This window comes from Anoplolepis gracilipes, chromosome 7, assembly GCF_047496725.1.
Source record: "Anoplolepis gracilipes chromosome 7, ASM4749672v1, whole genome shotgun sequence".
Taxonomy (NCBI): Eukaryota; Metazoa; Arthropoda; class Insecta; order Hymenoptera; family Formicidae; genus Anoplolepis; species Anoplolepis gracilipes.
Window position 1 is genome coordinate 12461968 of NC_132976.1, and position 24652 is coordinate 12486619.

The window sequence follows — 24652 nt, forward strand, 5'->3', positions numbered from 1 at the left end:
TAAGAATTATAAATATACAGAATACAAGGATATAAATAAAGTATATATATATACATATATATATATATATATATATATATAATAATTATAAATACATTATATATATATATATATATAAATTATAAATATATATATTAATATAATTATTAATGATTAATTATAAATACATTTTATATATATATATATATATATATATATATATATATATAATCTTTATACATAACGTAGATTTTTCTTTTTCTATTGCTTTCGTGTTTACTGTCAACAAATGTATAAATTGTATGAAATATACTTGTCTGTACTCTAAGCACAAATTTCTATAATATATGGAAAATATATATATATATTATATATGTATTCTGCATATTATATAAATGTTTCTGGCTTTAAGAGTCTAATCATATAAGAAATATAATTTATTGGTGCATATTCAAATAAAAATTACAGATAATTGATACAAATATAAAATAGTTGTTTCTTTACATGCAAACAATAATGTAACATAGATATTTATACATTTTACACAAGGAAATGTGTATTCGTAACAATAAGACACTTAATATTAAGTAGATAGGCTATTTAGTGGTTTCAAGCAACTGATATTTCCTTAAATTGTCTGTAAATTGATGTATGATATACACAGATTTGAATGTACATAATGCACTCGTATTTAAAAGACATCTATCGCTGCTGACATGATAAATAATTCGATTCATTTAATCAATCAGTTTCTCATACCATGTGTGTATTAACGGCACCAATAAAATGTATTTTTTAATATGCTCGGTTTTCAAGCATTTTCTAATACTATTTTATATAATAAGACGTTCTTAAAAACATTAATTTATCTGTATAATTTTGTATTTATTCAATATGTGTTCTATTGTGTGACTGATGAAGAATTTACCATATTTGTGTCATATACATATCAGCATTGATTAAGTTTAACGCGAACGGTCAACGTCATCTAACGATAAAACAAATGTCAAAATCGTCGATGACACATGATTGCCGTTTAATGTGTGTGTGAGAGAGAAAGAGATATATATATATATGCCACATACTAATAAATATAATCAACTATATGCACGATGATGACGATGATCTCGTTAGCTTTCGTCGTACAAAGGAGTACCATCCCCGCTAAGAGACATACTTCGTGGACTAGAATTTGTGTGTGGAGTACCTCGCGGAGACTTGTACGAGGGAGTCCGCGTAGACGAAGGTCTGCTCCTTCCGGAGGGTGTTGTTCTACCGACCGACTCCTCATAACTACGCGGGGTTTTTCTAGATTCCTCGTACCTGGGCGTTGATCCACTGAAAGTATATTTAACCGTATTACCAATATTATCAAAACTTTAACACATCCAGGGTATCTACTCAAGTCTTAAGTAAAAAAAACTTCTCTGAAAATTTCTTGAGCTTCTGGATATTTTTATTCAAATTTATTCCAGATAAAAAGAAGATTTAGAAGATTTTTTGGTGCAATTTTTTAAAATAAATTTTTTATTGTATTTATTTTCTAATATTTTTCACTTGTATAAAGAAAAACAGAACAACTTGTAAAATAGATATATACTTATAAATAAGATTGCTCATAATATAAAATTGTTTGTAATATAAAAACAAAATTATCAAAGAGAATTTTTTAAAAAATTCCTTAAGTCTTAATAGATTCCATAAAAATTAATCTTTTCAAATACAAAAAAATCCCTTAAAAGGTTTTTTTTCCAGAGTTAGACACCTTGACATCCTAAATAGGAAATCAATTATAATTATGAATATACAGATTTATATTATACGGTTTATTTAATACGCTGCTATAGGTAGATAGTTTACAGCATCTCACACAAGTTTTGCCAGACAAAACAAAGAAAAAAATAACATATACTCACGACACTCGGGGATTGCTTTTTAGACGTGCCCATGCTTCGGCCGCCTTCTTCCAGTCTGTTGGATCGCCGGAAGGAGTAGACAAGGGTGGCGTAGGTCTGTGCGATTGAGCTGATCTGTGATGACTGGGTGTCATCGAAGGTGGCGGCGGATGTGCGAACGGTCCCTGATGATGACTTGGGGTTTGTTGGCCGTATCTGGGAGTAGGCTGGCCATGATGCGGTGTGTGATGTGGTGTTTGATATGGGGTCATGAACGGAGTCTGGCCAGAGGGTGTGTACGGTGTGTTCGGATACGTGTGCACGCCTCCGTAACCGGCAGCACCAGCCGTCCCGGGAGTGTGTGGCGGATAATGATGCGGTGTCTGATTCGCCACTTGCGATAACGAATGCAGCATATGATGTGGAAGATTTTGTGCGACTCGCTGGATTGCTTCTTGATTCATTCCTGTAATGATTAAAATGATAATTTATGAAGCCATTCATAGGTAATCTCAATCACTTCGTCGGGTAAAATAATGCAGAATAAAATGACATCTTTTTTGTTTGCATAAACAATTGTAATCCTTGTCTATGTAGTGTTAATATATTTACTGCAATATAGAGTGGAATGTAATATATTTTGGAATATATAATCTGTCTCCAATATTTTGTTTTAAATAATGAATAATTGCATAATTTAGTAATAATAGAGACTTACCACTGACTGCTCCCGGCGTAGTAGTGTAAGGTGTTCTAGAAGTCATCGCGCCACGTGGTGTACTGGGAGTGGACTGTCCGGGAACTGGATCTCTGAAATGTTCCTTGAACCAGCGCAACAAGTCGCTCACCCTACCAAACATCTGTCCTCGGAATTTGAAGCCCTCGGATGTCACTGTGACGTATTCGTGGCGACAACGAGTGCGTGGCAAATACGAGAGTAGAAACTTTCCAGGATAGGTCTGTAAAAAGACAAGGAGAAAAATTAATTTAAATTAGAAGCTTTTTCAAAAATATTTTACTCGACGCTAAAAATTCGTTACACTTTTATTTACCCTAGCTGCCGATACAATGTAAGGAATCCCACCAGGGTTCTCTTTCTTCTGTTCCTTCAATACCTCCTCCGCTTTGTCCTTGATTCCTTCCACGGCTGGCTTATAGTACTTAAAATCTAGCAATTCAGAGGCATAAGCAGCCATGGGATTGACGTGTCGAGCAATGATTTCGTCCAGATCCTCAAACTCCTCATTGCCGATCCAAAGACTCTGCCCCAACGAGAAGGCATTCTCTTTGCCCTCCTCGCGAACGTCAATATGTTGGAGGATGTCGTCGGTGACTTTCCATGTGACTGTCAAGTGATCGGCACCTTTACTGCTCGGTCTCACTATCGCTTCGCCTTGTTTCATCGTCTGCATCAATTTCACTGTCTCGGCAAAACTAATGTTATGAAAAGACGGATGGACAATCACGCGTTTCACGTAGATTTGTCGCTGTTTTGCCTTCTTCGCGTCTTCCTCCACCTTCATATCCTTCTGCTCAGTCTCAGTATCGTAAAATGGATCCCGTTGTGGTCTGCAAATATATTTACAATAACGATTTATTGCACTGATATGAGAAGACTATAAAAAAATGGTTACATTATATGTGGAAGTTACGTTAAAAGTATTTTAAATTGAAATATTGTTTTATTTTTCCTATTTGAAAATAATAATTTTAAAAGAGAGAAATTTATGTAAAATGTATGATTATAATTATCTGCGTAATTTGCTTACCTCCACTCATGATTTTTATCAGCCAGGTCGCTACTCTTGCTAGTACACTCAACGCTGAATCGATCCACTTCGATTTTAATAATACGGCAATGGATAATCTGTCCCATACCGACTCTTTCGCAAGGATTTGCGACGTGTCGATCGGATAAGTTTTTGATATGGATATAGCCAGAAATTCCATTGTCCAGTCGTAGTCTCACGCCAACAGCCTTGCCTGGACAGGCGCCGGCGTCAAAGTGATTCCACACTTCCGACAATTCGGGAAAATCATTTTTCAGACAAAACGGACATTGCCAAAGGCAGGTCTCTTCGTTTCGCACTGGGTTTGCTTGATCAAGTTGATCGCCCTGCGGTTTCCGATGACTAATGCCGACCACCGTGGCCAGTACTAGCTTACCGACGTAGAAGGTCTCGGGTGTCTCCTTCGTCAACATGTCGAACAGCTTCTCCGCGTTTGACGATTGATATGGCACACGGAGATCCTTGTAGCGGCTATTCAACTCGGCCCTGATATCGTACAGGGTGACGCACTTGTTGCCGAAACCCTGGCGTTCAAGCTCTTCCGCGAAAGCGTCGAGATCCAGGTCCTTCAAACGCTCCGGCGATTCGAGTATCTCCTCAAGAGCGCCGGCGGGATTAGCGTCTTCATCGTCATATTCCAGCGCGTCAACTGCCATCTTTCTAGCCCACTCATAAGTCTCGGGATGCACGCGCGAGCCATCGAGCACTTCCACGTACGCCTCGGTACTGTCGCCCAGGCTGTTAGTGTCGATCTTGATGAAGCCGGCGCAATTGATAAATACTTTTGGTCCCATGTGACACGCAGTAACCAACTGGGTCCTATTCTCCAGCCGCTGATTCGTCTGCTTTAACATTTTGATTAACGCTTGACCTTTTCGCGGGCCAAGACCACAAACGAATTGAACAAGATTGCCGCAGTACGCTTGTTGAACCGCTTTATTCACGTCTACGCCGACCTCGTTCACGCGGTTGACGAACTCCAGATACAAATTTTCCAGTAGCTCTTCCTTGGGTAGTTGATCCTGCAGACTATGATACCTGAGGCAGAGAATTTCTTCGTCTGCAGTGCACAATTGCGAAAATTCCACTAGCGGATCCTGCATTCTTCTTGCTAGCGAGATGGCCTGGCGCAACAGATCTGGATAATCTCGGAATTCCGAGATACCCTTGTTACTATTGGAATAGATCTTCGCAAGCTCATTGTCACAGATTTCTACCTGGATACTGGGAAATTGTTCCTCTACTGTCAGAGTGTTGATGCAATCTCTGATGTCATCAGCGATCATGGTCGCCTCCCGGGACTCGCCGGCTACCACTACAACGTGCGGCTTCTTCGTGGCTATGAAGTTCCTCAACGCCAGCAAGTCGGCCTCCTTCATTATTTTTTCATCTTCGCGATAACTGTTCTTCCGTTTCATCAGATGTGCCAGCCGCAAGTAATCCGTGCACTCACCGTCAGGCGCGACCAAACATGTAAAGGCTGCCTGAGAATAGTCGGGCACATAAGCTAAGCCCATGACACGAAGACCTTTACTGGTGTCCCACTCTTCGTCTTCTTCCTCGGGAAACTCACAGCTATATGGTGCGACTTTGAGCCAGTTGTACATCTTACGGCAACACGCGCGCATTACGCATTCCTTCGCCTCTGCGATCAAGTTTGCGCGTAGCTCTTTCTTCAAATGCGGTATCACCATGCGGTTAAGCGCGAGCTCGACGCTACCGACGCGAAGCGCGTTCCAGTCCTGTACGAGTTTGCTGAATTCATCCCGGCAGTAAAGTTGTTTCATCTCGTCTACGTAATTGCTGCTGGTGTTGCCTTCGATCGTATCGCTGAGGGTGATCGTGATGAGTTTGTCCTCCTCGGCAATCGCTAAATGCAAAAACTGATCACCTACAAGATCACGCACCGGTTTGTCCTTCAAGTACTTCATAGTGTAAATGGGATGGTTTTCGTCGATCTCTTTGATGCCCTTTTTCGTCGGTTTGATGGAGATTTTGGCACGTTCCATGTACATCTCGCGCACGCATTTGCGCACGAGTGGCTCACGTGCGAGCTGAATCGCCACCATCAGCTGAGCGGCCTTCAATATTTCCTCCGGAGTCTTGAATCGCGAACTACAGTATTCGTTTGCAATCGTTATCGGTTCGGTTGGCTCTTGATCCACCTCGTGACGCTGATAATTGTCGCGTAAGTTCTCGGCGTAGTGTTCTGGTGTTAGACCAAATTTCTTCGCCAGACCATCCAAGCCGGCCTTTCGACAAATGGAATACGGACCACTTCTCACCGCTTGCTTCAGCGTATCATCGACCTCCTCTTCCTCCAGCGTCTCATCTTCCTCCGGTGGATCCTCCCCGTTCTCCTCCGCCTCGGCAATCTGTTGTTTGCGTCGCTGGATTCTTTCCTCGCGCCGCGCCTCCTTTTCCTTCTGCCGCACGGCTTCCTGCATCGCTGGAATCTCATGAGAATAGTACAACATGAAATGCTGATAGACATCATTGAGCTCCTCACTTGTCTGCGCATTTTTCAACCGTTCGATGTCGTCATCCTTGATCAATCGCACGTTGTCTGGCAGCGGTGCATCCGGATTCTTCATAATTTCGTCTAGTTGATAGTTGCGCATCTTTTCAAACAGCTTAAGCAGATTCTCCTTCCGCTGACTCAGTTGACACCATTTCGCATCGAACTTGTACACCTTCCACAAGTCATTGATGTTTAATTCGGGCAGTACGTATTCCTTCCTATAAAAGGATATAAAAGGGACCTCGAAATGTTGATTGCGCATGAAGTCTAAGGCCTTCTTGATCTTGCCGGTAGTTTGCGGCCCCTTTCGCGCTCGTTCTTTAGCTTCGGCGTTCAAATGAGCATCTTGAATCGAAATTGTGGGCTTGCAAAATGCTTGCTTGTAATTCCACTCTGCCTCGAGGTCGAGTTCGTCGGAGCCCTCTGAGACCGATGTAACTGGTACAGATCGCAGTTGCATTCTTTCTGGTATATCCGTGTTACGGATCTGCAAAGTGAAGTCAAATCTCATGAGTAATAATTTTGAATGTAATTAAAAATTGTGGTAATTACACTAGCTTCAGCAAAAATTACTAGGTATATTTTTTTATGCTAAATTTAAAAATGTGTGTATATAAAGTATTTCTATTAAAACTTAATTTTACTTAATTAATTTTTGCACTGTCTTTTTTTTCTCTTTTTTTCTTTATACATAATAATATATCTATAGAAATAAAAAATTGTTTATATAACTATAATAATGGACCATTCGTACCTCGTTATCCATATCGGTAAAGTGACCGCGTTTCAATTCGCTGGGCTCGTAAATCTCAAAGATACTCTTCCTTGTTGTCTTTTTCTTCAGCTGTTTCTTAGGACGTCGCGGCCGTTCGGCGTCGATATCTTCATCCAAATATTCATCTTCTTCCTCCTCCTCTTCCTCCTCCTCGTAATCCTCTTCGCCATACTTGCCGAATTCGTCGTAATCGAAATCAACCCCAAAAATATCTTGCGCTTCTTGCAACGCACTGAACAAAAAAAAATTTATTCTTTTTTTTCTTCTAGGTGTACTCAGGTTTTACGCCAAGACGGTAAATTTATGTTATCTCAATCAGCAGACAGTTACATATATTAATATAAAGAAATGTTTAGTATCATAACGTACGCGTCGGAAAATATTGGCTTCTTCTTTTTTCTTTTCTCCGCGATAGGTCTACCATCGTCGTCAACGATAAAGTCATCTGCATCAGTGTATTCCCCTTCGTCACTGCCCTCCTCAAAGGTTTCTGCCTCTGGTCTGTGACTACGTTCGCTTCGTCTTTCGTCCTCCTAAGAATAATACAAAAAGATATTGGATATTACATCTTTGCCAGAATAAATAAAATGCAGACACTGTGCAAATACGTACCGTAATAATGTCCCTTTCCTAACACAAGTATGCATGTGTTTAATAAATGCAAACGTGATATGTAAACATTTATGTACACAATGTGCGTTTGTAATTATATAAATGCATTTATATTCATAAGAGTGTTTTATAGAAAATTGAATGGCTGCTTTAATGAATTACCCAATACTATTTCAACGGATTAACAATATACATAAGAAAAGTAACAAACAAGTGCAGATTAATAATATGATAAGCAAAATGTGTCATATAAGTTTTTGTGTTTTTTAAAATTTTTTGTTTAACTCAACCTCACATATCGTTCCAATCCTATATCAAGTTCAACATAGAAATTTTTGATTATCTACAAACATTCTAACAATCTCGAAAATATTTCTTTGAGTATTATGACTGCATATATTTTGTAAAGACTTTCCTTCTTTTATTTATGTTATGTAATCTAAGATATAATTGAAAAACATGCAAGGAAAAGTTGTACAATATAAGGAAATAGCTAAATCAAAAAAGGGTTAAAAGATGCATCATTTCCATTTTTTAAAATTATATTAAAGTAACTTAGAAGAATCATGTTGTTAAAGAGTTTCTAAAACTGTTCTATATTACTGATCAAGATGTAAACCCTAAACTGTCCAGTCTAATGTAACAATATTTGCTTAATATACAAATTTTGTAATTTATAAAAGATAAGTTCCGACTAGGAATTGACTAAAGGAATATTAGTAAATTTGTAGAAAAGAGCTCAGTAAAAATATTTTCCAATTTAAAATTCAACTTTATCAAGTTATATAAAGCTTTTTTTAGACCGGAATATTTTTTACTAGGCTTCTAAATTCGTTTCTAAAAATTCACCAATATTCCTTCATGCAATTCCTAGTGAGAACTTATATTATTTCGTATGTATAAATTGCAAAACTTTTATATTAAGGCAAATATTCAGTCATGTAAGACTGTTTTTTGATCGATAATGTAGGATGACTCCAATATCTTCTCAGTATGTTGAAGCATTAGATTAATCGTTAAAGATCATAATTAAGGTAAAGACAACATTTATTTTTCTTAAAATCCGCCAACTGTATGAAGTCATTTCTAAATATTTAAAAAGTGTATTTTTTATAAAGAGAGATTATTTCTCTCTCTATGATAGGCTCTTTCGTGACAGGAAGGTTTATTCATTTACAAATAATTTGTAATTTAAAAAATAATTTGAATTCTTTTTTACTCAATCCATTGAAGAGAATCCCGAAATGTGAGATTGAAACGTATTAATACAACAATATGTATTAACAATATATATTATTTGATATTTTATTGATATTCGCACATGCAATTTCAAACAGTTCGGTTTATTGTCTTTTCTTAGTTCAAGTGTTTGAAAATAATTAAATTGCACGCGTGGACCGAAATGTCTGAACCTCAAAGATATAAGCACTATAATAGATATACCTGATGTATATAATACTTACATCTCCGGAACCTTCAAATAATTCATTGGCAATGGCATCCCTTTCGTCATCTACTTCCTTTTCTTGCTCTTCCTCTGATTCTTCATCCTGAATCCTTCGAAGACGTTTAAAACGTTTCTACAACAATAAGACTTTTAATATCAATGTTTTTCTCTTTACTTCTCTTAATGAACATCTAGGTCATAAGACATACCCTCTCAAGTCTAACACCTAAGTTCTCTTCAATCAAATCATAATCTTCATCTTCCAGACGATCATCAAAATCCTCATCGTCACTTCGTTTACGTTTCTTATGATGATCCGAACCATCACTGTCTTCGCCTTCACTTTCCTCAATGGGATTGTCATCTATCAAATCTTTCAATTCTTCACGCAATTGATCCTCATCATCTATAAGATATTAATGTTGTCAATACTACAAAATACTATTAATTTAAAGCTGTAAAACATAATTTAAAAAAACAAATGTAAATTTAAATTTTGATAGATATATATATAATGAATTATAAGCTAACTAATGAAACAAGTAGAAATATAAATAATATATAAATAATAAATAATAACATAAATAATATATAAATAAGAAATATACAGCTACAGTGCACTAAAGCATTTGACATACATTAACATAGAAATATGGAAATCATCGAATAAAAATTAAAGAAGTGGCAAGTTGGAAAAAAAGATCTTTTATATATATATAAAAGAGAAAGAAAAAAAAATTATTGAGAAAAATATCATAATTCTGAGATGAACAAGAAGATGCAGACATTCATGCTTTAATTTTCAAAGTAGGACAATTATCTTTATAGTAGGTATTAAAAATGTCTTCTAATAATATAATCTAGAAATGCTATATCCAGTGAGCACTAGATATTTCTAAAATATTTCATTTGTATTCCAAAAGTTCTGCATATACCGGAAGTAGAGAAATGTTCATAGAGAACAAATAAAAATTCAAATAATCATAAAACATTCAGAATATTCTATAAACATTACTTGCATATGTAATAAAGAATATTTAGTGTACATTTTGATATATGTATGAAACATACAAAAAATATTCTACAGATAATTAATCTTATAGAACCTTTTAGATCAATTTTATTGGACAAAAATTAAAATTGATGCGCACACGCAAAATTACCTAAGCATGTGCATATAACAGGAACCAGCTATTACCGATAACAGCTTTGAAGTACTGTTAAGTTGTAATCACAGTCAATTGCGTTACACATCATGTATTGCATTCTAATATTCAAGTCAGTTGCACCATCCAATATTGCATCTATCTTAATTTATCATATATCATATAATTAAAAAAAAGAAGTAAAACAAGGGTGTCTTAATAGACAGTGAGACAGACATCTCTTGGCAACTTTTGCATACTGTAAGCATTACTTTTCTTTTATTTTATATTTGTATAAATATTGTCCTATATTTATATACATCTTTGAATAAATAAACCATGTTCATAAATAAATACCATGTAATAATTTATAAAACTGTTTACTAAAAATAACTTTTACTATATATCACTCTAAATATATGTTGGGATATACAGGGTGTCTGATAATTGGTGAAAAACACCCGCTAATGGTAGATTTTTGAGATCATTTGAAGATGATTTTTTTCTCAGCAAAAATGTTAAGGCATCCATAATTTCCAAGTTATAAGCAATTAAGTTAAAAACTTACTAAAACTATATTCTTCAGTTAATCTTTCAGATAGAGTTTACTCTAATAGAATTTTAATGTAAGGCTTAATTCCAAAGATATATAATGATAAAAATTGGTAACTTGCAAAAAATGATGATGTTTCTCGATACTTTTACTGAGGAAAAATCAACTCCAAATGATCTCAAGAATCTGCCATTAACAGGTTTTCACCAATTATCAGACTGTATATCCTCTGAATGTTTTTCATGTCTTTTCATGTTCTAAGAATATTTCTGAAACAAATAAATAAAAAAAATGGAATATTTCATATTTCTTATCTGAACATTCTTTGTACATTTTGTAAATATTCCTTAATATTTTGGAATATATTTGGAATGTTAATCTTGAACTTTAGAAAGATTGTTTATAAATATTCCAAGAATATCTAGCATTCACTGGTTGTAAAGAAATAATTTTAAAATATATAAAAAAATTGCAATACAATTTTCTCTTGCAAGCTGTTCTTACCTTCCTCTTCGTCATCACTTTCCTCCATCGCCTTTAGCTTCTTCAGCTTCTTCTTCTCATTTTGGTCCAGTTCTTCCTCTCCCTGTTAACACGTTCATAAGTTTTCAATATCTTATATTATTGCGAGAGAGTTATGCGCTTGTTGTATTTATATAAAAACTCCAATATGATAAAAGAAATAAGAAATAAAAAATTCATTCAGATATTCACCTCGCTGACGTCCGCTTCGGAGTCCAGATACTGTGCCATATCAGCGTAGAAATATGACAAGTATATTGAGTATACAGATCCTTGCTGTTAACACTTTTGATCTTTATCTGGTAATGAAATTAAGCGGCGATCAATAGAAATTAAACAAAATTCGAGCTACTTTGAATATATTTTTACTATTAGCTCTTTCGTGGAAAGGAGACGTGATGCAATGTGAAAAAAAATGTCTGAAACTAAAAGATGGAACACAGATGGAGATCGATCTTCTTCGTACTAAAGCCATAGACATATTAAATACGTAGACGGATCCACATAATGGCACAGTTGGAGTACCTTTATAGTAAGAGTATAGATACCGTAAATCGTTTTTTGATTGGCTCTTTGATTCGCCAATGATAGATATGGCTGTGTTCATCAGTATATGTGATATTCACCAGTACTGAAAATCTATAATTTATGTCACGTACATACACTATAGATTTTCAGTACTGGCAGTGAATATCGGAACGCGCCTTATGTAACAGGAAAATAGAAGAGGGGAAAATTGAATTTATTATTGTTTATATAACATAATATTTGTGTGATTTTATGTAAGTTATAATAAATAATTTTATGTAAATAATGCTAATCTCGTTTAAAATTTATTTTATTTTAAAACGTTTTATATTCAAATTTTCATTTTGAAATGTATTCTTTACATATTAATTAAAATCTAATTAGAGTAAAATGTATCATTTAGCATAAAGTGTAATTACTTATTAATATAACTCATTAATTGTATAGTAATCTTAACCCTAAAACGTATTAGAAATTTAAATATATTATTTAGTTTAGATGCAAGATGCTGAAGTCAGCAAAAAAGTTGCAATTCGTAGAAGAAACATTTTAAAATGTGTTATTTTCCATTAAATAATTCAGAAAGATGTACAATATGGGTTATATGCAATATGTTTAATATATTTTTTGTATATTAATAGATTGATAATCACTTATAAAAACTCAATAATCTTATTTTATAAAATAATATTAATGATATAAATGATAAATTTTGATCTTATTTCGTCAAAAAGTTGTTTAGGATAGTTGTTTTTAGATACAACTTTTGTAAAATGTCGTATATTATTAATTTTTTTTCCGTCATGCTAAACCTCGTAAGACCATCGGTTTTTAATAATACCTCGTCGATAGTTTTCTTATTTTTTTTTGTTTATTTATGTTTAGACACTGACGAGATATTATTAAAGATGTGGTCTTATAGGGTTTAGGCCGATATTCATAGTCCGATCTTATATTTAAGGTCGTCTTAAGATCTCGTTCAACTAATAAAATGATTCTATGCGGCTACTTCATTGGTTGAACGGGATCTTAAGACAATCTTGAATATAAGATCGGACTATAAATACCGACCTTAGTGTAACGAAAAAAAATTACTGACAACGCAAAGATTTTCTCGCTGTAGCTAAGAAAATCTTTGTACTGTTCGTAATCAAATAATGATTAGATAGAATAAAACGCTTATTTTGTTATTTTAGAGACAGCTACACAAAAGATCTATACATTTTTTATAATAAAACAATAAATATACAACTCATATAATTAAGTCAAAATTGTCGATAATGTCATTATTCTGCAATTACCTCCGCGCCCATTGCGCCCACTTAGCCGTCACAAAAATTTGCCCAGGGCTGACGGTCTTTAATAATATCTCGTCGATGGTTTAGATTACAGAAATAAATTTAAAAACTACGCCAGTTTTCCTGTTAATGGCGAACGGTGTCTATACTCTTACTAGAGGTACTCTAGCATGGACGACGTCCAATCAAATGACAGAACTTGTTTTTAAAAATTTTAGCTAGAGATATTTTATATAGCTTCATTTTTAGAAAACAAGCTGTTATTGGATATCGGATGTTTAGGGTAACCAGCACGATTGACCAATCAGGGAGCCTCATTTTCAACTGGCCAATAAGCATGGTGTCCGATTAGACCTCGATTAGTAAAAAGTTCTATGTTTCTCCTTGATGCTGCGTTTGCCGCGCATGTGTAAAAAGAACGTCTAACAATAACTGGTTGCGTTTTGCGTTTAACCATTAGTTTCAGGTTATGTGAATACGATCGTTAGGTTTACTACAAACCATTGTTGCGAGTAAAAATTTAATTTTAACTCTGATAGTCATCTAATCATTGTATATGCGGAAATAATGTAACACATGATTATTCTTGTACGCGCTCACCCCGTTGCTTCGCGTCCAAGATATCCGTCGTCGCGTGCAAGATTTCCTTTCTCGCGAAAGAGATTCGATTCGATTCGCCTAATCTCTCTGCAAGATTTCCGTTTCGAGCAAGCAACGGCGTTGTGAGAAAATGAAGATTTCCGATCGAACTATAGCGCATAGCGCGTGCGAAACATTCCACAGCTGGTTCTCAGTAAAATGTGATTAGTGTCATTGAACTCTCATCAAGAAACACGATAGTGTCTCGAGTACAGCGCAGCAAATAATCGCACGCAGTATAACAGTGAGATTTGATATTTTACGTGACGTGAAGGCTATTATTTTAACTGTGCGCGACTGATTATAGTTATATCGAGCTTTTCTGATCGCATACCAAACAACATTTACTCCTTTTCTCTTTCGTTATTTCCTTTCTTGTCTTTTCTTTTTTACGCGATCTCTCTCCATTTTTTTACGCTCGACTCTCCTTCCGACTTCCACCACCTTATTTTTTTTCCTGAACGTTTTCGGCGGTTCGATTTGCGACAATCGATCGAATATAAGTACATTAAGAGAGAGAAATACAAAAAGGATAATTAACCCTTATTCCGTACGGGCTATTTTTGTCCGTGATTTTTTCTAACAGCGTCAATTGCTCGAAAAAACGAATAATCATAAAACAATATATTTAAGCAAATTATTTTTTAAATTTATTATTTTAATCTTTATTTAAAAGGATAAAAAAGTATATAATTTTTTTCAGATATTTTTTAGAACACTTTTACATATTAATAAACTTATCGAAATACGCTGACCCACTTGTACAGTTAGAAAGTGCAAAAAACAATAGTACAGAGTAAGGGTTAATAAAGATTAACATAATAATATGTATTATGAAATCGAGCTATAGATTACACAATTATTGTAATATATTGATGATTGACTGTAGTAGTAGCAGTAATGTACTTTCGTATTCGTTGGTAATGCGACTTTCTTTCAAAACAAACGTCTTACCATCTTGTTAACCGTCGTCGTGTTATTGAGCTATAGAATATTTGATATTCTTAGAAACCAAATAATTTTCATTCTTTTCTTCTCATTTCTTTTGCATTTATTCACCATTATTTATTCATACACGCACGAGGGTTATTAAATACTGCGAGAGTTGCAAACTACAGAGTCCTGATCTTTATTTGTGACATACCTATAGACACAATACATATATTTCCTTTTTCTTCTTTTATTTATTTTTTTCGCTTTTTCCTTTTTGTTGCTTTTTTACAACATGGATTGTGACGAAGAAAGTGCGCCCAGGAAAACTAAGCGAAGTTTTGTAGAAGCTTGGCTTAACGATGAACGGTATAAATCTTGGATACGTAAAGTACCATCTGATAATTATCATTATTATTGTACTATATGTAATCAAAATTTTTCGTGTAATGCAGCACATGTATCCAGACATGCGGATTCTGCGTGCCATCGAAATAATTTGAAAGAAAATATGTCATTATCTAATGATGATGATGCACAAAATAAAACACCGAGTAAGGCAGTGTTTAAAAACAAATGGTTAGATATAGATAATTTTAAAATATGGCTACGTGAAGTTCCGCGCGATGAAAGTTTATGTTTTTGTGCAATTTGTGATAAATCTTTTACTGCTCGTTTAGCGCATATTCGTCGGCACGCAGACTCCAAAAGTCATTTAAATCTTTGTAGAAGAAAAGGTATCGAAGCAAGCGAATTAACTGATGATTTTTCACAAGATAATGAATCTCGTTCGTTTGATGAGCGTAAAAAATCAGCAGAAATACAGTATGCCGCTTTGATTGCAGAAAGAAATATACCTCATCAAACTGCACAAGAAATTTTGAGTTTTTTTCAACACATAGGACAAGATTATAATGTGTTGAAAAACATGAGCATGGGTCGAACTAAATGTAAAAATATAATCTCTAACGTTTTATGTCCTGTTGAGAATGAAAATATCGTTAACAAACTTCAGAGAACCAAGTTCTCTGTTTTTATTGACGAAACATCAGATATCCGTAATAAAAAATGGATGATAGTTTTCGTTCGATACGCTGATCCGGAAACATTAGATATTCGATCACACTTAATTAAATTGATTAATATCGATGCAAAAGACTCTAGTGCTGAAACTTTATTCCACGCATTTAAGTCTGAAATGCGAAAATTACAGATTCCCTTGTTAAATATTGTTGCCTTGTCATGCGACAATGCATCTATAATGACAGGGGAGGAGTCATCGTTTAAAACTAAATTAGAAGAAATATGCAAACATTTACTAACATTTCCATGTGTATGTCATTCAGTCACGTTAGCTGCGCACGTTGCGTGTACGAAAATGCCGTCACTTTGTGACGATTTTCTAAAAAAAATAGCATATTATATCAATAGCAGTCCAAAACGGTCAGCAGTTTTTCACGAGTTTTGTGATTGCTTCCAAGAAAAAAATCGTAAAATTTTCAAATTGAGTGAAACAACCTGGCTGTCTCATTATACTTGTATTGAGAAACTTCTTGAATCATGGAATACGATTAAACATTTTCTGCAGGAAATGGTTGCAAGTGATAAAATAAAATGTGGAGAACAGCTTTTTTTGTCTATGATGGATAATGTAGAAATGAAAGCGTATTTTCTATTTCTTAAATATATTTTATATTTCTTTAATGTATTTAATATATTTTTCCAATCTACAGAAACGAGAATCCATATATTACAGTTAAAATCAGCTAATTTTCTTTCCGAAATCTGCGAAAACTTTATTAAAAAAGAATATTTAAAAGACGTAGTTACAAAAATGAAATTTTCACAAAAAGAGTTTCAAAAAAATATAAATGAAATTTTTGTCGGACCAGACTGTGAAGACTATCTTAATAATCTAATGATGGAAGGTCTTGTGGATACAGTTGTAACTGTTCGACAGAACTGCTTGCAATTTTATCTAACTGCTGCAGAGGAAGTATATAAAAGATTGCCCATTACAAATGAATTTTTGACAAAACTACGTGTTTTTGATTCGTCTATAGCTCTATTCGATTGTAGTAATAGAGAAACATCGTTTCAGAATGTTTCTTTCATTGCGAAATCTTTCGACTTTGATGAAGACTTTGACGAACAAGCTTTAAGAAAAGAATGGTTTACATTAGCAACAGATTTTACTTTGAAAGAAAAACAAAATTTATCAAGATTAAATTTTGACGACATGTGGAAGGAAATTTTGCAGCGGCAATCGTCAAATAATACTTACAAATATTCCAATTTGACACATGTTCTGAACGCTGTTCGAGCACTCCCTAATTCGAACGCAGATTCGGAAAGAATGTCGATTTTAACTGATTTAAAATCCAAAAAACGTTACAAGTTATCTTCGACCTGTGTTAATGCAACGAGCGTAATAAAATCAGCGTTGAAGACGAGGGGCGAAACAGCTATAAGAATGACAATAACGCAACAGCATTTGTCTCGTATGTCGTCCGACAAGTTATATGGTTGTCCTAAACAAAAAAAAAAGTAATTTTACTTTATATATACGGATGAAATTTTTGATCCCTTGTCTACAATGCAATAATAATGTCCAAAATAGAATAAATGATCTTTTTTTTTTTAATGAGAGAAATCTTTATAAAGATACTCATAACCCTCGGAAAAGGACCCGCGGATTATATATGTGAGTTTGACCTACTAAAACTCCCCCGGGTAGTTTTGCGCGGACGGTTGAGGGAACGGTGCAAGGGAACAATTTCGCCATCGGAATTATCTCCCCCGTCCGTGTGATTACTTCGTGCGTAAATAAATGGACCTCTTGAAAATTTTTTCTAACTAAAACTTTATAATGATAATAAACATAACGAGACATATTTAAAAGAAATAAAAAAAGTTTTGTTCTCGAAAATCAGAAATTGTCGAGAGATCTAGTCAGAAAGGTTAACATAATTGAAGCAGGAGTATTTCTATTTTAAATATCTCAGATACTCATTAACAAATATCGCTATTAAGAGACTCTTAAAAGCTATTCTACATATATTACTGACCAAAATATAATCTAACAAAACATATTTTTGCTTAATAAGTTTTGCAATTTATATGAAATATGCTACGCGAAATTACATGAGAGAATATTAATAAACTTGTAGAAATAAGCTTAAAAACCTAGTAAAAAATATTTTCCGACTAAAAATTCAACTTGATCAAGCTTTATAGAACAGCTTTTAAGATTCCCTTAAATCGCTCAGATTTTCCTCCAGACATCTAGCTACTTTCATTCATTTTTTCATTTTATCCATTAAAAAAATACACGGGACTGGCACTAAACAAACACAAATTTATGTACTATTATCGTTAACATCGGACATGGAAATGCATATGCACAATGAATTTCGTCGTAGATGTTTAAAAATTTGTTGCAAATTAATATTTTTTTTAATTTAATAGGATATACCAGAAACATAAGAGAAAAGAATATTTTTATTTGTTAAGAAAACTTACAAAGTATACAAGTTCTTTTGTTTGAAAAATACAATTTTTTCAATGTATGTTGCATAATCCAGAATATATCCAAAACATATCCAGAATATTATTGCTTAAATATGAAATTTTCCATTTGTTTGCTTCAATACCAATATTTCATGTTTTGCGTATGCGATATTTATGTTATAATATAAGTATTAAAAATATTAAGAATGATAAAAATGTGAATTATTTCATAGTAAAGAATTTTTGTCTAACAAGAAATGTCATCTTGTACTGCTAGCTTCATAAAAAATTACACGGAACAATTTCTAATATAGTGTTTTACAGAGAATAATAAAGCGTTTCACAAGCCTTTATTTTAAAGTGCTTTTTCTTAAATTTATAAAATTATATTTTTCCAGGAAAATGTATATAGAAAGAAAAGAATTACTCTTAAAAAAAATGACCTTTTATAATTCCGAGTTTAATAAATCTTTGCCAATTTTATTGTAATTATAAGAAAATTTGAAGTATTTTCTCTAAACGTAATTTCTTTATGTTTATGATTATTCGTATGTTTACGATTTATCTGTAAATTTCTTTGCGAAAAATATGTATCACCGTTTTATCATCATTATCCTTCTAAAATGGAAACACTACGAACATTATGAAGTACAAACGTTTGAGCATCGTTGGATTCTTAGAATATTAATTTAGTCAAGTAATAGACTTAATAACAACGGAGTCAAGTGATTTTCGCTATCTATCTGCTGGAGATGTGACATACTTTTATATTAAAAGTATTATGATAGCTGTTGCATATGATCCATTTAAAATGTCAATGCTGTAATGAGTCTGCAATTTTTCAAGGACACTTCGATTTTTTATCAGCAAATGTTGAAGAAGAGGTTATTAAAGAAGAAGCTGCGTCCGAACTGCCTACCATAACATGCAACAGCCAACAAAAATGCATATGATCGGTGAAAATACATCACTGATTGCTTCTGTATAATTTAGCGAACGATTCTTGTGTAATCATGCAATTCGTAATCCGCGTCGCTAGTATTCTTTTAAGCATCGTAATGTAAGAAACGAAAGGGAAAGCATTTTCAATTACTTGAGATGCACTACGAAAAAAGGCGAACAATTGTATATCTTGAGGTGAAGATTCGAGAACAAGACGGAGGGCAATGCCGAAATGAAGACTATAATAATCTGCACTCAGATTATGTAGAATATTGCTTTCAGATACAGTTGATCACCTAGGAAAGCGAGAGTAACTTCAAGAAACATTATAAGCGCACGTAACGAGTGAAGTTGTACACTTCTTTTGGAGCCATTTAATTTGTTCGAGACCTAAATTCCATCAGATATATGAAAGAAGAGAAGAAATGGCATTAAAGGACCACGAAGAATTGTACAGAAATCTCGTAGCATTAAAAGGAGCATTTGCACAAAAGTGGAATGTTATACAATATTCGGAAGAAGTTGATTCGGGACAACATGGAGCAATGATGCTTACTTGACGTGAACGTTGAAGAAAGAAGCAAGACGTTTTATACAAGAAATGATGAACATACTTATTCGCATCCGAATATAACTGGACTAATTATAACTCGTTTTCACATATCACTTTCCTTATATTTGTAATACGTTTTGCGAAAGAAATTAACAATAATTAAAAATAGCATAATTAAAAATAAATGTGTCAAAAATGGTCATTTTTTAGAAAGAGAATCTCTGATTTGATAAGGTATAGTTTCATGGAAAAACAAATTTTAACCAAAGAGCTTCAAGTTTTACTCTTTAAAATGCTGTTTTAAAATTGTTCCATTATTTTTTACATAGAATTAAAATAATTACAAACGACATTTGTACAATTGCAAGTGACAGTTGTTGATGAGATGAAAGCATTTAAATAACTTGCTTTGAACAATATACATAAAAAATAAGGAAAATAAGCGGTGAAGGAAACATAGCTAATTATTAGGTTTGATTTCCAAATTAAAGCTTTGTGCATTTCATCAGATTGCACCCTGATGAAATAAATTAAAATGTTCACAAAACGTTGGATTCTAAACCAAAAATAACACTGCTTCAACCTGGAAACCAAACCTAATAATAATAATTTATTTATCGCGATAAAACATTGCGAAAGCTTCAAATTTTTTTTGCACGGATTACTACGGGCAAAAAATAAATATTGTATATAGCTCCATCATAAGTAAATTGTATTTTAGCTCTGTTGTTTTTAGTAAATTACTTATAGTACGTATAATGTGTGTTTCGCTAATGTGTTGCATTAGTTTCAAATTATTTTTACTGAAAGTATCATTCAAGATATATTAAATAAAGTATGAATGCATTAAGTATAAGTATAATTAAGAATTGCAACACTTTATAATCTTCCTTTTTTTGTCAACTACTGTTAGGAAATATAAACAATTGTTTGTTTAATATTGATAATAATGTTAATATTTCTATTGCAATATATGCATTACAATTGTAAAACGTTATTTCCTAATTATATTTTTTTATTAATTAATAACAATTGTTTATCGAATTTTTTTTCTTCATGACGGAAGAAATCATTATAACTTCTTGCGATTTTGTCGAGCAACAATATGTGTGTTGTACATTTATGTATGTATAAATAAAATACAGGAATATTGATCTAATTAAAAAAATTCTTTTACGTTTTTATTTCATGTTAAGAAATTTTTAAATATATTTTTAAAAAACATTTAGTTAAAAAAATATACGTTGACCAAGAATGGATTTAATTATTTCATAATTCTTCAAGGAATATATGTTGGTGTGTGGCACACGTACCTACACATACGCACGCACACATATAACATTTAATTTAGGGATAATTATCGATCATGTAACTTTTCCTAGAGCGGAAAAGTAAAGAGTGAAAATTTTTTACATTACTTTTAATGGCAAAATTTTTATTTTTGTTTCCATCCTAGAAGCAAAGTTACATGATCGATACCTGAATATATATATATTAGCAGGTTTTTCACCAATTATATATATATATATATACAGGGTCCTATAATTGGTAAAAAACCTAAAAAAATGATAACGTCCTTTAATATTTTCGGTGAGAAAAAATCGACTTCAAATGACTGCTATATGCAGTATATATATATATATATACAGTAATTGGTGAAAAACCTGCTAATAACAGTTTCTTGAGGTCATATAAAGTCGATTTTTTCTCAGCGAAAATATCGAAAGAAAGTCATCATTTTTTGCAAGTTTCCAATTTTTGTCATTATATATCTTTGTAATTAACCTTAAATTAAAATTCTATTACAGTAAACTTTATCTAAAATTAACTGAAAAATGTAGTTTTGGTAGTTTTTTAATTCCAAAAAGTTTAGTTTGCAAAAAGCGCTTTTTTTCAATCGCTTGTAACTTGGAAATTATTGATGCTTCGACATTTTCGCTGAAAAAAAAATCGTCTTCGAATGATCTCAAGAATTTGTCATTAACAGGTTTTTTATCAATTACTGAACATCCTATATATATATATATATATATATATATATATATATATATATATATATATATATGTATGTATGTATGTATGTATATATATAAAATAGTATTCAAATACATTCACCGATGGCGCTATGATCAACCTACTCTATCTGTTGGAAGGGGATAGAGTTGGGGACTGAGGGCTAGAGATGAGTGTAGAATGGGGATGAATCTAGTTGAGCCTAACTCGTTTTTCTAGATAATAAAACATAAAACACGTGTGAAGCCTATTGCACAATACAAAAGCACAGACAATAGGAACAAGGAATAAACTTGGAGAGAAAGAGAGAAAAGTTCTTTTTTCTTTTTCTCCCCAAGTTTATTCTCTGTTCCTATTGCCTGTACCTTTGTATCGTGCAATAGGCTTTAGTAATCACATCAACTAAAGGCCTGGGCACATAAAAAAACTTAAGCGTAACAATTTCAACCATAAAGCCTCGTCTATAATAGCCGTATAATAGAACGTAAGGTCGCAAGCAAATTGACCAATGACAGTCAAGCATTTTCGAAAATGCTCAATTTGCTTGCGACCTTACGTTCTACGGCCATTGTAGATGACCCATAAGGCCGGGTCTACAATAGATGTAATAAGCCTTAAGCCGTAAGAAATTAACCAATTACAATTGACTTTAGAGAAGAATAATGAATATGATTGGTTCATTTCTTACGACTTAAGGCTTACTACAACTATTGTAGACCCGGCCTAAGGAATTTTCAGCGCTGCTGACATTTTAAAATGGCTGCTTAAAATCTCGACCGTGATTAGTGGATTCGCTTATGCTTTAAGGCCGGAAACACACAAAAAACTTAAACCGCACACACTTTTACATAACGCATAATGCATATACATAAGGAATTCGATTAGTTGAATTCCTTATGCATGTGTTTATAGCCAATCAGTTTCCTTATGTATGTGCATTATGCGTTATGTAAAAGTGTGTGCGGCGGCCTTAAGGGCTATCGCACACAAAATGCATAAGCTACATGTGCATAGCATAAGATCGTATGGACCAATGAGCATCGAGTATTAAGTCGCCATATTGATTTACATAATATTATTATTGGTCCATACGATCTTATGCTATGCATATGTAGCTTATGCATTTTGTGTGCGATAGCCCTAAGACTTAAAGCATAAGGCCGGGTCTACAATAGCTGTAGTAAGCCTTAAGTTGTAAGAAATGAATCAATCATATTCATTATTTTTCTCTAAAGTCAATTGTAATTCAATCAAATTGTTAATTTCTTACGGCTTAAGGCTTAAAGTCTCATTGTAGACTACGCTTAAGCGAATGGGCCAATCACGGTCAACCTTAAGCAGCCATTTTAAAACGTCAGCAGCGCTGAAAATTTTTTAAGCGTAATCTACAATGAAACTTTAAGCCTTAAAACGTAAGAAATTAACCAATTACAATTAACTTTAGAGAAGAATAATGAATATGATTGGTTCATTTCTTACGACTTAAGGCTTACTACAGCTATTGTAGACCCGGCCTTATGGTTGAAAGTGTTACGTCTTAAGTCTTACGGCTTAAGTTTTGAAACGTAAGCAGAGTTAAAAATTCCATATGGTTGAAATTGGGCAGTTCAGCGGACTCAATAGCTTAGTAGCTACTTAGTACCAATCACGTTCGATTGCTATTAAATAGCTATTAACCGATCATATTTATGATTCTTTTCTAAACTCAATTGTGATTGATTAATTTCTTAAGTCTTACGTCTTAAAGTCTCATTGTAGACTACGCTTAAAGACGCAGTCGATTGACGAAAGCGATATCTCAATTTCAAACTAGCATTGGCTACGTTCAGCAGAGAAAGCAAATCAGTGAGTGCTTAGTGATTCTTTATTGTGATTGGTTCTTACATTTAGATCTTGGTTGAGTCTAAATACAGAAACCAATCACAATAAAGAATCACTAAGCGCTCACTGATTTGCTTTCTCTGCTGAACGGAGCCATTGACAAGCACCTTTGGGCTCATAAAGACCTTATTCACACATAAAATTTCGTAGAGACGTAAGACTTAATGTGTCGTCTACAATAGCAGCCAGCAGTACAGAGTAAGAAGTAAGCAGTACGAAATGGGATTGGTTCATTTCGTTACTCCCGATGAAATGAACGAATCCCATTTCGTACTGCTTACCGCTTACTCTGTACTCTGTACTATTGTAGACGACGCATCAGACATAATAAAAATAAATCATAAAGCGAGTTTCTACCGATTTTAATCGGGAGCGGTTCATTTGGACACCGTTCAATTAAACACAACCACTCATATCGATCGATGCCTAGAGTAACCAGCACGATTGACCAATCAAAGAGCCTTATTTTAAATTGGCCAATAAGCATGGTGTCCACTTGATATCCCTTTTAATCTCGTTTCGCTCCGAATTGAAACCAAAGTAAGCGTGCAATGGAAACTAGACCAATACGAGATCGAGAGAGAGAGAGAGGGAGAGAAGGAGAGAGAGAGAGAGAGAGAGAGAGAGAGAGAGAGAGAGAGAAAGAGAAAGAGAGAGCGCACAATGACAGAGTTCTTAGGCCGGATCTACAATAAGGTGCAGTAAGCCTTAAGCTGTAAAGAATTAACGAATCACATTCGATTATTCTTCTCACATTTAACTGTGATTGGTCAATTCATTACGGTTTACTAAACCTATTGTAAATTCGCCCTTATTGCTATGCCGCCATCGTCAATTCAAAGTTTTTCTGTGAGTACTCAGGAGCTTTAAAAAAAATATATAAATTTGTAACAAGCATTACTTATATATTTTTTCTCTTGCTAATTTTTCAAAGTTGATAAAAACCGAGAAAAAGATATATAAAAGAAAATTAAAGAAATAAATAAAACTTATTTTTTAAATTTTATTTTAGAGATTGAGTTCCAAGAATTTATATTTGCATCTAATAATAATACATTATATATATTTTTATACTATGAGAAAGAGTAAAAGATTAATATATCCTTCTCAGGAGGATTA

The 24652-nt window shown here is 33.5% G+C and overlaps 1 protein-coding gene across 2 annotated transcripts; it reads right to left on the reverse strand.

Moving 5' to 3' along the window:
• Window positions 1–358: 358 nt before the first annotated feature.
• Window positions 359–11690, reverse strand: LOC140667552 (transcription elongation factor SPT6-like). Of its 2 annotated transcripts, XM_072895613.1 has the most exons (12): window positions 11432–11690; window positions 11222–11303; window positions 9229–9425; window positions 9036–9152; window positions 7573–7590; window positions 7330–7493; window positions 6940–7192; window positions 3644–6672; window positions 2927–3443; window positions 2593–2833; window positions 1896–2340; window positions 359–1317 (listed from the first exon to the last, which is right to left on the reverse strand). In XM_072895613.1, the coding sequence occupies exons 1-12, from the start codon at window positions 11468–11470 to the stop codon at window positions 1110–1112; spliced, it is 5310 nt and encodes a 1769-aa protein (XP_072751714.1). In that variant the 5' UTR covers window positions 11471–11690; the 3' UTR covers window positions 359–1109. The 2 variants fall into 2 exon arrangements, with proteins under 2 accessions (XP_072751714.1, XP_072751715.1); XM_072895614.1 differs by lacking the exon at window positions 7573–7590 and having other exon boundaries at window positions 11432–11689.
• Window positions 11691–24652: the final 12962 nt, after the last annotated feature.